General features: G+C 43.5%; 1 protein-coding gene across 4 annotated transcripts in view; it reads left to right on the top strand.

Moving 5' to 3' along the window:
• Positions 1-16,376, top strand: part of RNF157 (ring finger protein 157) — a 65,668-nt gene that overhangs the window by 21,052 nt on the left and 28,240 nt on the right. For all 4 annotated transcript variants that reach the window (XM_033139394.1, XM_033139395.1, XM_033139397.1 and 1 more), the window contains exon 2: positions 4,479-4,597. In XM_033139394.1, the coding sequence (XP_032995285.1) occupies positions 4,479-4,597 (119 nt within the window). The remainder of the gene's footprint in view (positions 1-4,478; positions 4,598-16,376) is intronic.

Here is a 16,376-nt window from a genome sequence, read left to right as displayed (position 1 = left end):
TGTAAAGAGAGAAGTTTGTTACCTTCTTGTTTAAATTCCATACAGAGTTTTCCAAGTGTTGTCATACCCTATTATTTTTATGCGGCAGAGTAGTCTCAAATTCCATCGCCGTGGAAGTCGATCACAATCTGAGGAGGCTTTCAGAGCAATTGCAAGATTTCCATTTTTGTTGAAATGTTCCTTTTTGGATAGTACCTCAAACTGTTTTTTTAAAAAAACACATGCACTGGGTGATACACAGAATTTGTCATATTCCTAAGTCCATTGATTTCAGTGGGTGTGCTCGTGACTGTGACTAACTTTGGATGTGATCCATAAAGCTGCTTTTTCAATATGGAACATAGTGCCTCAGAGCAGATAACCTCAAGGCTTTCCTTAATATGGACTGGAAAATTTTCCATGGCTATATTTCTCTGCAGAAAACTTCAAACTTCTAGAAATGCATTATTTATGCATTTAATAACTTATTTATATACCCTGCCCTATATCACATTGCGGGGTTCACAATTTGTGCAGACGACACGACATCAACAAAACCAAGAGCGAGTAAAATGTTCTATAAAATATTCATCTTAAAGCTGTAACATTAGGTTGCAAGATTAACAGTTCATATATGCTTGAGGAACCAAGTACTAACGTGGTACCAGAACAGAGCCAAAGTTGGTGCCAGCTGGACCTCGGAGGAGTGGTCATACCACAGACAGGGTGCCACAACAGAGAAGGCCCTTCCTCTTCCATTGCTACATAATCAGAGGTGTACCTAGGCTTCCTTGCGCCCTTGGCAAGGAGCTATATTGGTGCCTTCCAGTCCCTTGCAGCCTTGACAAGGAGATACTGGCTGCCCAGAGGAGCGGCCTGGGATGTGTGCACATAGGTAGACGGGTTCCTAGCCAGTCAGAGTAAGTGGATAGGAGTGATTTTTCTTCGTCATCCCCCCCATGGGTCTGCACTGTTTGCAGGAGCCAACCTGACCAACCCCTAGGTATGCCCCTGCACGTAATGTTCCGAACTTAAAAATGGAAAGCGTAATGCTGGTGGTCAAAAAAAGAGATTTAAAGACTGTCTCAAGGCAAAGCTAAAAAAATGTAATATAAACACCAACAATTGGGAAACACTTGACTGTGAGTGCTCCAATTGGAGAACAGCCTTTACCAAAGGTGTAACGGGCTTTGAAGACACTTGAACTCAGGACGTAAGGGATAAATGTGCTAAGAGGAAGGCACACTTGGCAAATCCACACCGTGATCAACTTGCACCCGGAAACCAGTGTCCCCACTGTGGAAGGACGTGTGGATCCAGAATTGGCCTCCACAGTCATTTATGGACTCATTGTTAAAAGGGCCTCTCCATAAGAATTTAATGCTTAGGCAAGACAACAGAGGGAGAGGTGCCTCCTTCAAACGTCTCGGTCTGAGACTGTCTAGGGCTTTTTAAAGTTATTGCTGACATCTTGGAATTTGGATGGGAAATATATTGGCAGTCGGCGCGGTTTCTTTCGAAACCAGAGTCACGTAGCTCAAGCTAGCTGCTCCACTCGGCAAACTGGGAGCTGATACTAGCTGCAGCATCTAAGTCATCTTGAAATGGCAACCACTCAGTGCATGGGTTACCATGGCAAGCCTACTTGTATACAGGAATGGCTGTAGCTGGTGAACCTACTGCCCAAAGACCAGCTGGGACTTCCAGGTATCTAAGAGTACCCCCATACATATTTGCTCCTTCGGTGGGGGGTGGGGATGGGAGTGTATCTCTGGTAGAGATGTCAAATAAATTCAGCACAGGTCTGTCTGTTTTGAATCCTATAAGAGAGAATAAAACCAATCACAGGGGTTTCCCATTTGAATATGTACAGCTAACCTGAACAACGCTGCTAAACCCTACTGCGGGGAAATGTATGTGTTACTCCGGCAACAGACCTTGTGTTGTCTCTGCAAGTGTTGCAGTCTCCTTAAGTGATAGCCTTTGGACCGTTTCTCAGCATCATTATTATTCATGGTTTACAATTGTGGGAGAGGACTTCCGGCGGCGACGCAATCGCCGGGTGGTCGAGGGCTGCTTCGGGTCCGAAGCGCCCTGTCCATCCCGGGGGTTAGGAGCCCCGCTACCGCAAAGCGGGGCTCCGGTTGGGGTGCGGGAAGAGCGTCCCGCACCCTGGGCTCCCCGGCAGCGCCCGCGGAGGCTCCGAACCCTTCCCTCGCTCCCCCTGTAAAGGGGGAGTGGGGGTGAAGGGACAACGGAGCCGGGCTTCGGGGACATGCCCCAACCGGGATGCAAATGCGGCGACAAAGCCCGCGGTGAGCGTCTAAGTTCTACCTTTGAAGAATGGAGCTAAAGGAACCCGGTGGTCGTGAGTAAAGAATCTGACTAGAAATCGTGTTTTTGGAACGATCCGGGGGGAAGGAGAAAGGCAGCCTGCCTCCCTCCCTTCGAGCTTAAGAATCTAACCAATTTGAGTGATTACTGCTACAGAACTGGCTACAATGTATTTAAAATTGACACATGAGACTGGCAAACTCTTTTTTCGGGAAGCTAACTAGAGGAAAATATCTCCATTTAAAGTTGCGGTATTTGCGCTCCAGCTCAGGAAAATGGCGACGAACAAAGAGGGGAGCAGAAATATGACACCCACTTCCTCCTCCTCTGCCAGTATGCTGGGTTTCGTCCTTGAACTGGTATTGAACTCTGGACTAACGGATGAACAGAGACTCACTGCCTTGAAGGTGGAACTGCTTTGTAGAAAAGTCAAAGTCTTGTGTGGGGGTCTGAAATGGAACCAATTGCCCACAGAGGAGGCTTTTAAAACTTTTGATACTTTGGAAGAAAGCCTTGCCAAGGAGCTGAGAGGGTGGATGGAAAGATGGAGAGAAATGAGTGAGCTACTTCGGAGAAGAAATTCGCTTTTTGGGGGTGGCAGCCCCAAGGCGACGTCAAGATTTCTTATATCCAGTCCCCGAGGTGTGAGCTCGGGGGCCAGGGACAGAGAATTAAGGTATTTACAAGAAGAAAAGGAATGTTACAAAGAACCGAAGAAGCTGAGAGATGATGAGATGGACACCTCTGAACTCGTGGCAAGGAGAGGTTTGGACTGTGCCTGGATCTGTGGACGTTTGGAGAGGGAAGCTACATGGAAGTTCAGTGCTGATGCCACCAGGAGAAGAATAATGGACAGAGGGGGTGTGGGGTGAAGCATTAAGTAAAACTTAAAGTAGCCTGATATGGTAAATTGAAATCGGAGGGTGAATACTGTCAACAATATTTTGTTATATTTTTTATTTGAACATGAAAGGAGATATTTCAAGTTTTTATGTTATTAGCAGCAATCTTAAGGATAGAAGAGATAGATTAGATGCGAATGATTTGCGAAGATCTGTGAGGTGGAGTATAAGTAAAGTGAATTTAAGTGGATTAAGTTTATGGATTAAGAGGAGTAAGATTAAGATGTAGATTAAGATAAGAAACCGATAAGAATAAATGAAGAAGAATTATGACGAGGTATTATTATGACGATGCATTCTTAGTAAAATGTTGAAGATATAATTGAATGTAACTACACAATTGAATTTAATTTCTTTTTTCTTTTCTCAGGAGAAATGGTTATAAAATAGATTAAGGATATAAATTCGAAGGTGAAAAGGCAGGGGAAGTCAATGGTCAAGATATGGAAATAGGAATTTTTTTTTTTCTTTTAGAAAGATGCAATAAGAAAACTTGACATTGTTTGTATTTGTTTTATTTGTTTTGCATTTGTTTAATTGTAGGTGTGGGTGTGGGTATATGTTGTTATAGAAAAATGCCAATAAATTCTTATAAAAAAAAAAATACAATTGTGGGAGAGACTTAAGTGCACACCTGTGAAAAATGTTGTACTGGGCTGGCAGAGTTAAGCAATGCTGTAAAAATATGGTGTGGAATCTATAAGAGTTACACACGCAACCAATGACTTATAAAATGTAGTTATTAACAAATAATGTAAATTTAAGCCTAGTGGCTAAGCGGCTGAGCTACAAATCAGGAAGTCGATTTATTTATGTGAAGTTCAATACCCATAACAATTAAAAGCACTATAAAAGTGCCAGATACCCCGTTTTTCCTTTCCTTTTTCAGTTTGCAAATTTGGAAACTCTGCCAAGAAAAGTGGGCGTTGGAAGAGAAACATCATATGGCTTGGAGGCAGCCATACTGTACATTTGTAGGGGTAGCATGCTGCAAGGAGGGACGGGGAAATGAAATGTTTGCTACTGACTTAACTCTTCTGGTTTCAGAGTTTTGAATGAAACAAGTAAATATCTCCACAACCATGAGGGCTAGGAGCTTACTGTTATTTTAAAACTGAAGCATTCATTTCCACGAGTTATTCCACAGTGAATTGTACTGATTGTGTCCATGTTGATAATTAGAACCTCTGTGATGGTTCTATACTGAACTGCTTTATCTGCTCCTAATTCTAACCAGCCTCTTTGTTTCCCTCTCTTTTTCAGGAAGCTACTTTGCCAGTCACTTCATCATGGGAGGTGAGAAGTTTGATTCTACACATCCCGAGGGCTACCTTTTTGGAGAAAACAGTGATCTCAACTTCCTTGGGAACAGGCCTGTAGCGGTAAGGAGGGAGGGGGGAAATCCCATTTTAATAAAGTTGGATTTATAGCTGTGGGGGAGGGGTATGAGTGGACATGGAACAAATATTCCTTTTTAGGAGTTTTTGTTTTGTTTTGCATGCTCACTCTACCTACCACGCAGGGTTGCTGTACGTATAAAATGGGAGGACCACTTCGAACTCTTTGGAGGAAAGGTGGGACATAATTATAATAATAAGTAAGATGTTATGTGCACTTAGTCTGATGGGAAGGCATTTTTTATATTAGATCCAATTCAAGATCCCTAAAAACACAATAGGGTTCTTAACATGCCTAGGTAGCTCTTCACTGCTCTCAAATCTAGCTATGAATGTTCGTTGGTTCTGAGGTGCTGTCCATTTGGTGACATGGGCAACCCAGATGCAAATTGGTGGTTTGCCATGATTCACATAATCAAGCGCTTCTCTGAGGGTACCAGGAGGCAGTATTTGGGTGCTTTTATCTAGAAGGCTGTCTGAAACATCCCTCAGCCGCATGTTATCCTTTATACAATAGTCCCCTGAGTCTCACTTCAAAAGCAAATGTGGAATATCTAGTTAGCATGAACTGTGTAGGAGGGGTGGCATTGCTGCAGGAAATATTATGCATTTTGTGTCTTTTGTATTGTATTTTTTTGTGAATCTGCCTGAGATCTATAGATGAAGGGCAGTTAAACATTTAATAAATAAAAAGAATAAGATTGCTTGTTGATGTGTGAGGGTTTGAAAGGATGCGTAGAGCTTTGGTTTTTTCCCTATGATAAGGAGACGTGTGTCCTTCTTAGCACTGTAGAGTGCGCTTCCTTAAACAAACAACTCTTAAACAGAGAGCAAGTCCATGTTAGAATTTGCAGGAATCCAATGTGTGCAAAACTGAATAAACATTGCAAATAATAATAAAAAGTGTATAGACTTTGTGTGTTTATGTATGGCACGAAGTGCTTTTACAGATAATTGAGGAGGAAGTGCCATTATTTGGTTTAATTAACTTTGTGATTTGTGTGTCTAAGAATGGTGTGTCTGAGGACCGTACAAGCGTCTCTCATGGATTAGAGTTGCTGGATGATCTGCCTATATCTCATCACCTCTAAGGGTGTTCTTTACACACTTGAGGTTCCAAGCAGCTCAACATTTCCTATATGCTCCTGTGTCTTAAGTAGTTAATTCTTAGCTTCCCTTCCACTATTTACAGGAGAAGCCTGACATTTTGATGCAGAGCATTCTGGACAAGCTTTTGCTCTTTTCCCACCCCCCACCTCCCACCCTTCATTCCTCCGCTTGGGTCTGTGTGTCTTGTCTTGATGTGTTTGTTCTAAAGAGCAGCCACAAAAGTGTCCCTGATCCTATTTCTCAGGCTGAAGCAGCCTTGCTTTATTGCCTGCTAGCTCAGCAAAGCGTTAAATGTCAGACCGCGTTTCAGACCTCCAGGATGTGCAAGACATTAATTATGGACAGAGGGTCTTCCATCCTTCTTCCCTGTCGCATTCAGAACGTTGTCCTTTGTGTGAAACGATAAGACGGGGAGGTGCATTTCTGCAGCGTCCAGAAGTAGTGTTCTCTGAGATGGATGGAAGAAGCAGAACAGCTTTTCAGTTTAACAGAACTTCTTGCTGTGCTCACACCCTGACTTGCCTGTAGGCTTGCTCATGTGTAGGGAGAGGGCTATGGTTCTAGGCATGCCCGTGATGTTGCACCGTCTTGTCGCTGTAACGAATAAATACATGAGTAGGGCTTTTACCTAGGAGTGAAGGGGGGCTAGAGTAAGGGTGGCACGGCTGCAGTGGAACACTTTTATTGCTGCTCAGTTCTTTCCTTGTTCAGGTTTTGGAGAATGAAGATTCGTTAGCTGGGATTTCCAAAATAGTGCACCTATCCTAGGGGAGTAAAAAAGGCATCTTGCAGGAGGGCGTCCAAAGACTATTTGTATTAGTAGGGTGATTTAAATCCCTGTTCTTTATTAGTACTCCGCTTACAGCGTGAGAGGTGGGGGCCATCCACTTTAAGAGTGGCTGCTACTGGAAACCCAGCCAGATTTGGGGAGGGGGGTATAAATAATAAAATTATTATTATTGTTATTAGCAACGCTTAGTGTTTGTTTAGAACTACTCATGTGTTCAAAGTCCTTCACATGGCACCATCCAATTGTAACACTATAATAGCCCTTTAAAGGTAAGTTGGTGTTATTGTGCTCCATCTTGCACCTGGGGTACTGAGGCTGGGAAAGAATGGCCTTCCTAATATCACCTTGCGTGTTTATGGCAGAGGTGAGATTTGAACCATGGGACTTTTTGCTTCCTCCTAGGCAAATTTGACAGGTGGTTGTGGCCATTTACCAGCCAATCACTTGATGTCACAGGGACATCAGATGGGGTCATTGAAGCCCCTATGATCATTGAGACTTCAGAGTAAAAGCAGAGAGCCCTGCATTGTGCTTTGAAGTGCTGCCTATTGTCAGCTATTCAAGGTGCCATGCAGGGCTCTTTGCAAGCCCCTTCAAGGACTGACTGGCTGCAGACTTCCTCACGAGGGATAGCTCACTAGAGCATGAGACTCTTAATCACAGGGCCATGGGTTTGAGTCCCACACGGGGCGAATGATTCCTGCATTGCAGAGGGTTGGAAAAGCTGATCCTCGTGGTCCTTTCCAATTCCACAATTCTGTAATCTATAGTCATAGTGCCATATGTGACATCAGGTATGGGGGCAGGTGGGCGTGGTGTGGGAAAAACAGCCTTGCAGGCCAAAACTGGAACCCATACTAGGGCAAATTAGGCCTGTGAGGTGGAGGTCGCCTATCCCTGCACTAGACCTTCGCACAAGACACCAGCAGGAGACAGTTCTCTGTCGGTGCAAATACAAAGGGGGTTCAAAGGCAGTAATGTTGAGCCAGTAAACTCCAGGTCATCATTTGGGGAATATCTGCATCCTTAAATTGAGAAAGTAGCTGAAAACAAGGAACAAGCAGCCCAATTTGTCCTTGTATTTTAGCAGCACCATAACCTTGTCTGAGGCATTTTCCCTGGGCCAATTTGGTCACGTGAATTAGTAAACATCCTGCAGGATTTCTCTCCCAAGATACAGCTTCCTCTCTACATCTCTCACAATGTCCCTGTGTTTGTTTGTTTGCCTTTTGGCTATAGAGCTTTTGCATGTAAATGTGACGCTTTGCCACTTTCAGCTTCTTCAAAACAGGCAACCTGTTTCTTACAATGTACATTAAATAATAACTGAAAGAAGATGAAGGCAAGCTATTGATTTGCTACCAGCTTTGATATAACCCCCCCCCCCCCCCGTTAACCATCTAGCCACATGATCTGCAAATATTCCTGGCCTAAAACTGCTTCCAAAAAAGCCTTATGTTGAGTCCTGCCCAGCTATGGGGATATTCACTAGGTTCACTGTAATTTATTCCTTGATCTAAGTGCCCACCCCAGTCCCAATACAGTAGTGGTATACAGTGAGAGGACAGTTCTTTCCTCCCTCTGTTGGAGATCCAGGTGTACAGTGCTTGTGCCCATAACATTTCCTGCGTCTGTGCATTGTTTATGCACATAACCTGTTCTGTATTGTGTAATATCTTATCATCTGGAATTCAAAATTCTGCCATGTATTCTCAGCCCCAGTCATATCAACCCTGAACCTGGAAGCCTCTGCAGTGGAACTTAGTTTTGATTTGTGATGCAATTATATTTCACTTCTCATTTTGTTTAAAATAATGCTCGATGTAGTTTCACAGCAGAAAGACTAGTAGCATAGCTAAAAGTAGCAACACATTAAAAAAAACAACAACTTGTGTTACTACCTGCAGCTTTACCAAAGAACTAAAAAGCCTAAGAAAGGAAATCTTCATCCAATTGTACTTCCCACCCACCCAGTAACTACTGAGAGCAGCTTCTCTGCAGGATCCCTCTAATAGAGTACATGTACAACGTTTATTTAAAACAAAATTGCTGTTCTGAGACATTCCTAAACTTTCAGGGCCGGGAAACAGAAAGTTGAGCTGGTGTCTCTGTTTTAGGACACATATTGGAGCAAGTGAGCATTAAGAAATGGAGCTGGCAAATAGTATCATAGCATTCTTTGTTCCCTTAACTTCCTGACCATGCTGTGTGCCGTTTATTCATGCTCTCTTCCTCCCCACCCCCTGTTCCCTTTTCATTATGCTTGACCCATTGATTGTCCCGATCCAGTGGAATACAGAGGGCTTCTTTCTGTGGCAGGGAAAGGGGCATCAGAAGCTACACATGTGCCGCTTCTCAGTCAAGCCAGAGAGTGACACTTTTTCTGCCGAGATGCCTACTCCCTCGGTCCTCTGTCAGGCACCACTTCCTTGTTTTGTATTCTAAATGGCCCCCATTTACTCAGTAATGGGGCATTTCCTCCTAGCAAAGCATTTGGCCTAGATAATGTTTTCCGCTTGCTTGTGAAGAAGCCCACCCTTGCTGAGCGTAGCTTGCTGAGCACATTGTAGTGATTAGTCTCGTCACAGCCCAGGGCTGGATTCGAAATGATTTTCTTTGGCTTGGCAGGGCCAACATAAACTGTGTTAAAGCTATAAGTGTATACTGTCTTCCCGTTTTTTTAATCCACTCATGGAAATCTTTTGTGGTGTGAATGGATTGGTATTGATTTCTGCCCACCCATCCCACAAATTGTTTATTTATTAAAAAATTTAAATAGATACCATCTGTTATGTGGGCATCCCAAGGGATAGCTCAGTTGGTAGAACAGGAGACTCTTCATCTCAGGGCTGTGGGTTCAAGTTCATGTTGGGTGAAGATTTCTGCATTGCAGAAGGTTGGACTAGATGACTGGGCAGCTAATGAAGAGGCATTTTGTGTTCCTATCTCCTCTTCTGCTCTTTTGGATGTGGCAATCAGGATGCCATGTCCATATTGCAGCCATTTTGTTTTATGCCACACGCCCACAGCAGCCATTTTGTGACTGGCACCCACAGACTCTCTCAAAATTCAAAATGTGCCAATTGGCCCAAAAAAGGTTTGCAACCCCTATTATAGGACACCAATGATTTTATAAGAGGTAGAGGTGAATTAAACAGGCTAGATATCAGCCACACCAGCCATCAAACCCCATTAATCAGGGTAGATGGATTAATTGGTATTTGTTAAATTGCCAGGAAAAGTAGAATGATTTGAAATCAGCTGTTCTACTTACGAATTCAGACCAAAGCACTAATTGCTTGCTACAGTCGTTAGCGCACGGCTTCTGTCAATATTATCCTGAGTGTATTAACATTTCTAAATTTATTTTAAAAGCCTGTTTTTATGCACTCTTGTGGTTCATGTAAACACGAGAGAATGCAATAATAATTGAACATTCAGTCTGTTAGAGATGTAATCATAGAACTGCAGAGTTGGAAGGGACCGTGAGTCATCTAGTCCAATCCCCTGCATTGCAGGAATATTTTGTCCAATGTGGGGCACGAACCCACGACCCTGAGATCAAGAGTGTCATGCTCTACTGGCTGAGTCAATGGCTAATTTTTGGTTTCACCATGAAGTTTCATGCAAGGTGGAACTATACATCTCAGAAAGAAAAATAAACTTTGCCACTTTGTACTCTGTTCTAAAGGCATCAAGTTTGAAGGATTCATTTGTGGTAAGAACAAAGCCATCAGCTGTAGAAGGTGGATGACGTCAGGAGTCAAGTCTAATGGACTTGTTTGGTATCTGTGTGGTTATAGGAAGCTGAAATGTAGCTATACACACAAACATGGGGTCCTCCAGATTTCTATCTCCAATACAGCTTCATTTAATCTTTACATGGCAGTTTACTAGTAGAACAGTAAACTTCGCTTCCCCTCAAGGCAGAGAGTGTGTCCATATTCTAGTTCCCTAAGTGAGATTGTTTCTCCCTGGACCAGTTACCTGCTAATTTGTTTTTGCGCTTTTCCAAGAGCAATAGACCCAGTGCAAAGGTTTCCGAAGAACATAGTGAGCCGCTTGGGCATACACGAACACTGCCCTGTTTCCTGTTAGGCATCCCACTAATATATGGAATTCCCAGCCACGGTTCAGATTGGCACATCTTGAAAATCCCTGGTAGTATGGTTAGAAGCAGCGCTGCACTGCTTTGAATAAATAAAGCAGTTTGAGGGCTCTTTCTCAAGTCTATGCGCACCTAAGTGCATATTTGTGGGAACGGCATTCAGCATTCACATCCTTTTTTTCTTTTCTTGCGTCAAAGTCATTTGGCCAAGGAATGACTTGATATCCTCCCCCCCTTTTGCCCTTACTGTTGAATTATTTTTGGCAGCACTTGAGGATCAATGCATTTTTCTGGTGTTCTGCCGACGCAGCAGATTATAAGGTAGAATACACCCAGCGACACTGGAGGCAGAGATAGATGAATCACTATAGAACTTAGGCTGAAATCCATCTAAGCGTGGGCCTGCTCCTATAGCGAAATTTCTAGGAAGTCAGATTGTGCTTGCTGACATTCAACTGGATTAGAATATTATCTGCTGCAAGTGTCTTGATAGTGTGTGCCATCGGCGACAGCAATGCATTTCCTGCCTTGTATACCCTAGACCCCATGGTCTAGAAAATAGACCGTGATGGGTCCAGAACCCACAGAGCCATGAGAAAAGTCAATGTACATGCATTTACCTGCTTTACACGATTTCTTTATTACCGGTATTCAAAAAATTCAGGTTTTTGGAGACATGTATTCTGTTTTGTCAAGGGAGAAGGTTAAAGGGTGGCAAAATACAAAATGTGAATCTTAGAATTGTAGAGTTGGAAGGGACCCTGAGGATCATCTAGTCCAACACCCTGCAATTCAGGCATATACAGTTGTCCCACACAGGGATTGAACTTGCAACCTTGGCATTATCAGCACCACACACTAACCAACTGAGCTATCCAGCTGTAGGATTGGAAAACTCCCTGCAGTGAGGCCAAGTCCTCTGTTGGGTAATCCTAGATAAGTTGCCCATTCTATCCAGATTATACTTTAAGGATCAACATAGACGTTGGATGTCATTTAATATAACTCTTTCCCCCCTCTTAAAATTAAGGGTTTTTGTTTGGTTTTGCGGTAGAACTCAAAATTGTCCATGTTCGTTGCTTTAATTTCTTTAAGCAGCATTCCCACTAATAATTGGTTTAAAGGAGTTTAGCATTGATTTATGCACACATTGTAGTTTTAAGAACTCAAATATACTTGGTGCTTCCAGACGTAGATGAGTCTAGATTACTTTTGGTAGCTATGCAAGATTTGGGGCATCCCATGGAAACAAACCATGGTCCCAGGTCTGGATGTATCATTAAGCCCCAAACCATGACTTGGCTCCCAGTAGTGTGGTAGGGGTAGAGGAGGAGCAAAGTGCCCTTAAGTTTCTCACTGTGCACCAGCATGCTTGCCCAATCATGCGAAGTCTAGGAACCAGGCCAATGACTGGCTCTCTGGATAAAAGTCTCAGAAGAACTAATGCATTAGACATAAGGATGGGGGATCTTTGGGTCTGTGGACATGGCTGGACTCTCAACTCTAGCCGGTGTGGCCCATGGTTGGGGATGGTAGGAGTATAGCAGCTTCTGGAGGAAGTTTCCCCTGCAGGAACCTGGGAAGATTTCAGCTGTCCATTTGTCTACAAATACAAAATTTGATACAAGTCTCCTCACTGCCTGCAGTGAGAGCGCTTGGTGCTTTGGCTTGATTTTAATTGGCATCACCCTATCCTATCCTATTTCCTCTTCCTGTATGCCTCTGCTTAAGTAACAACAAAACATCACCACTTGGTGGCACCAAAAGGCTTGACATAAGATGTAGCACTGCAGCCAGCTAGGCTTCCTTTCTTTGTGAATTGGGGGTTGATATGTCAGCAATCTGAGTATACTATTCTATGGTTTATACTAGTGTTCCTAACATCTTGGAACAAAGCAGAGCCGATATTGTGTGCTCTACGAGGTACCTTGGTGTTCTGCAGTGCAGAGCACTGTTTGGGCTCCAGCCAATAAACTTTCACATGAACTTGTGTGGCCTGACATCAGTGGCCCTTCTAGGACTGGGCCCTGCCATCGCATGATTGGCTACAAAACCTACATTTCTGTGTCAACGGTGCTGGGATTGTCATGATGCCTGCATTCCACATCTGGTAGAGCTCGGCTGAACGCTTTTAACAGTTCATCCTTTCTGGGCATTCTTTATGCTGTGTTGTAGTTGCTTATGTCAGCCAGAAGCTGTTGACTCAAAATGAAAGGATTTGTCGTGGAGCCATGTAGCATCCATAAGGTATGGATGAGTATATTGCAGCTGTGACAAGTCCAAATGGAGCTCAATGAGGTTACATTGCTCAAACACAAATCCAGGCGGAATGAGGCTTATCCTCTGGCCTGGTCCTGCCCCCACACCTGGCTTTTCTGATGGGCTGTTAGTATCTTTTTGTTTTGGAGGACTTGGGGAATGGGTACACTGCACACTGATATTTTATCAGCGGGGCTTGAGTCGTGATTGATGTTGGTTTTTAATCCACACAGTTTTTTCTATGATTTGTATCTGATTTGGTTAATTTATTTTACATTTTCTGTTAGACGATGTTCAATTTTGAACAGCACAGTATAAATGTTTCAGATTTTTGATTTTTTTTAAAAAAAGGTATTTAAATCCATTATTCAGCTCTTGATTAGAAATTCTGCAGGATTTAAGCAGGCACTTAATGGAACATGCACAAGACAAATGGGTCTACATAGCTGCCAGGATGTGCTGCTTCACTGAACAAAAGGAAAGTTTTTACATGCAACATTACCTTTAGTAAACAACAAAACAATATTAACTTGGTATGAAAAGGCAACATTCATCCAAATTAGGACCCACGGGTCTATTGTATTATGTGTTGTATACTGTAATTATATCAATAGATCTAGCAATATTTACAATTTGGTTAACGCAGTGCATGTTCCAGCAGGAAAATGTCACAATGAAAAACGGGTTCTTCAAGGGAAAAAAGAGAAAGGACAAGCGAACATGCAAACAAATGTGAAAATAGGCAAGAATGAAGCATTTAGTTCATTTGTTACAAGCATTCCAACATGCTAGGGTTTGAAGTGCCATATATATACAGTATTCTCAACACTGGAGCCACACCAGACAGAAGACTAAGGGCTTATCCACACTTACCCTTTTGCCCAAGTCTCTCCAGGCAAAGGTCCACACTTTAACACTCTTTAAAGCTGAATCGGAGCAAATGTCAATTCAGGGTTTTCACAGGGAAAGCTCTGGAGCAAAACAAAAGTTGCTTTGACACAGAGCTTTAAAGTGTGGACCATGCCTAAAAAGAGCGGAGGAAAGGAAACTGTGGATAAGCCCTTGGGAGTGGCCGTATGTGTGACAGAGCTCTTCTTCAGATTGCACCACACCCTTTTGAAATGAATCCTAATTCTGCCTTGACATCTCTTCTTTAAAGTTGAAATATTCTTTATCAAGAGGGCTTCAGCGAACCAAGGGCTTGTCCACATGAGCAGATTGTGGATTTGCACAGCCTGTCTTCTCATTAATGCAGGGGCATCAAAATGACATCCTCCCCATCCCAGTGTTGTCATGAACTGTTCCCCTTTGAAATGTGGGTTGGATGGTTGGTTGGTTTGCTTGTTTGCTTTTAATCTTTGGAAAGTCCAAAGCCATTAGGATTCAAATTAGAAAGGTCTCAAACAACGTTGGGATGGGGTCCATATTTTGCTCTGATGTGGACAAACACTAATAACTCAAGAGTACATCTGTGTTAACTGCTTTCTTCCCAGCATTGATACCCCCTTCATGGGTTGCACAATGCTGTGCTGTCTGTCCTGCTCATTTCCTTTCCTTCTAGGGAAACTGTCTTGCTTAACTCTCTTTCTCTTCCCCTGCTTTTTTATATGCTTCACTTGACTAATATCAAGCAGGCGTAAATAATCCCTTTTCTGCTTCTGGCGCACAGTTGGTTAAATAGGCAAATCTGAAGTCATTCCATGACAGGCAGGCAGAGAGTAATCTCTGCACCCACCTCCAGATACTGATCTAAATCGGCATTTTGCTGCATCAGCAAGCTAAAAATATCCCCTCTTGTTTACTGCACTGGGCACGGTAGACTTCTACGAGAGCAATAGGAGAACAGGGAGGAGGCAAGCAAAGCATGAAAGGGGCTGCAGAAGTAGTGCCAAAGCAGCTTCCACCTTCTCACCTGTATATATGTATATATACTGAATCTCAGTGCAGATAATGGCTTGTGTTTTAAGACTGTGATGGAAACATCCTGCTTGCTCTAAATAAATGAATAACTTGGAGCAAAGATTCCCAAGGCAGCTGTAATGTGTCCATAGTGCATGCATGGGATGTATTCTGCTGCTTGGGAGGTTTTCACTGTCTCAGCAGGCACATAGGAAAAATGTACTGTATTCTGATCTTTCAAGGCGACCACTCTTCCAGCAACGGAGGGATAAACCACAACTGTACCAGTCTGGGGTCTCATCCATGCCATACATTTAAAGCACGTGGCTCAACCCCCCCCCCCCCCCGCAAAGAATCCTGGAAACTGTAGTTGACCCCTCCCAGAGCTACAATTTCCAGCACACAGTACAGTTCCCCACGATTCTTTGGTAGAAGCCATGTGCTTTAAAATCTCTCTGGGATAGCTCAGTCGGATAAGGATGAGACTCGGGGACATAGGTTCGAGCCCATCAGTAAATACTGGTTGATTTGAAAGGAAACAAATACATATTGCAAAGGCCTGGATAAACAATGGTAATTTTCAGAAGACATCTAAAATTGGGATAGCTCCAGTTGGTAGAGCATGAGGTTTCTAATCTCAGGGTCATGCGTTCAAGCTCAATGTTGGGCAAAAGATTCCTGCAATGCAGGGAATTGGACTAGATGACTCTTGTGGTTCCTTCCAACTCTACAGTTCTATGTAAATGTATGGCATAGATGTGACACAGGTGTCACACGGAGCAGAATTTTTACCAAGCCATTTTTAGAGAACACCCCCTCCCCCCGAGAGAGAGGGAGGGAAGCTTGGCTGTGCCCTTCACAGGAAGTGCCGGTAAATGCCCATTCACTAACTTACTGGGCCTACTAGTTGCTGGAGCCCAAGGAGGGAGCTCAGCCTTCAGATTCCAAACTGTTGTCCCGCTTTTGCCTGCCACCTCCACTTTCTCCTTCTCCATCTCAGTTGTTGCAGGGAGCTACAGAGCCTCCTTTGTGCCCCGAGGGGGGCATGTGCCTTAAGAGCTGTCCCCCGCCCCCATGACATCCCTTGAGATACTCAATATGCACATGTGGAGCCACTCATAATTTGCCATTACATCTCTGTGCTCCTGAAATGCAACTCCCGACTTCAAGTCAAGAGGCTGCTGCTGTTCACAGATCTGGAGGTGATTTTCTGACTGTAGCATCCTTTAAATTACCAGATAAGCCTGAACTTGTCATGTTGAGAACAAGCAAATGGACAAGCGGAGGGAAACAAAAAACAAAACCCGGGCTCATCTACACTTGTGCTTGTCCCAAGCCTAAAAAGCATGGGGCTGAATAGTTTTCCACTTGTCCTCTGCTTTCTAAGCATGCAGCTGAGCGGTTTTGCATTTGCCCTGCAACATTCCTATGGAAAACACATTTTTTACTGCTGATTTGGAACAAGCAGCAATCCGCAGAAAATCCAATTGCTGTTTGGTCCTCAGCAGTAACCTTTGGGTCTCCCCAGGGGGAAGTAATGGGGCAAGCAGAAGTGTGGACGAGCCCAGAGATGCAAAGTTTCAGGAACAACAGTTTAA

Source organism: Lacerta agilis, chromosome 2 (assembly GCF_009819535.1).
Source record: "Lacerta agilis isolate rLacAgi1 chromosome 2, rLacAgi1.pri, whole genome shotgun sequence".
NCBI lineage: Eukaryota > Metazoa > Chordata > Lepidosauria > Squamata > Lacertidae > Lacerta > Lacerta agilis.
Note: the sequence above shows the minus strand (reverse complement) of the source record. Positions and strands in the feature narration are given on the sequence as shown.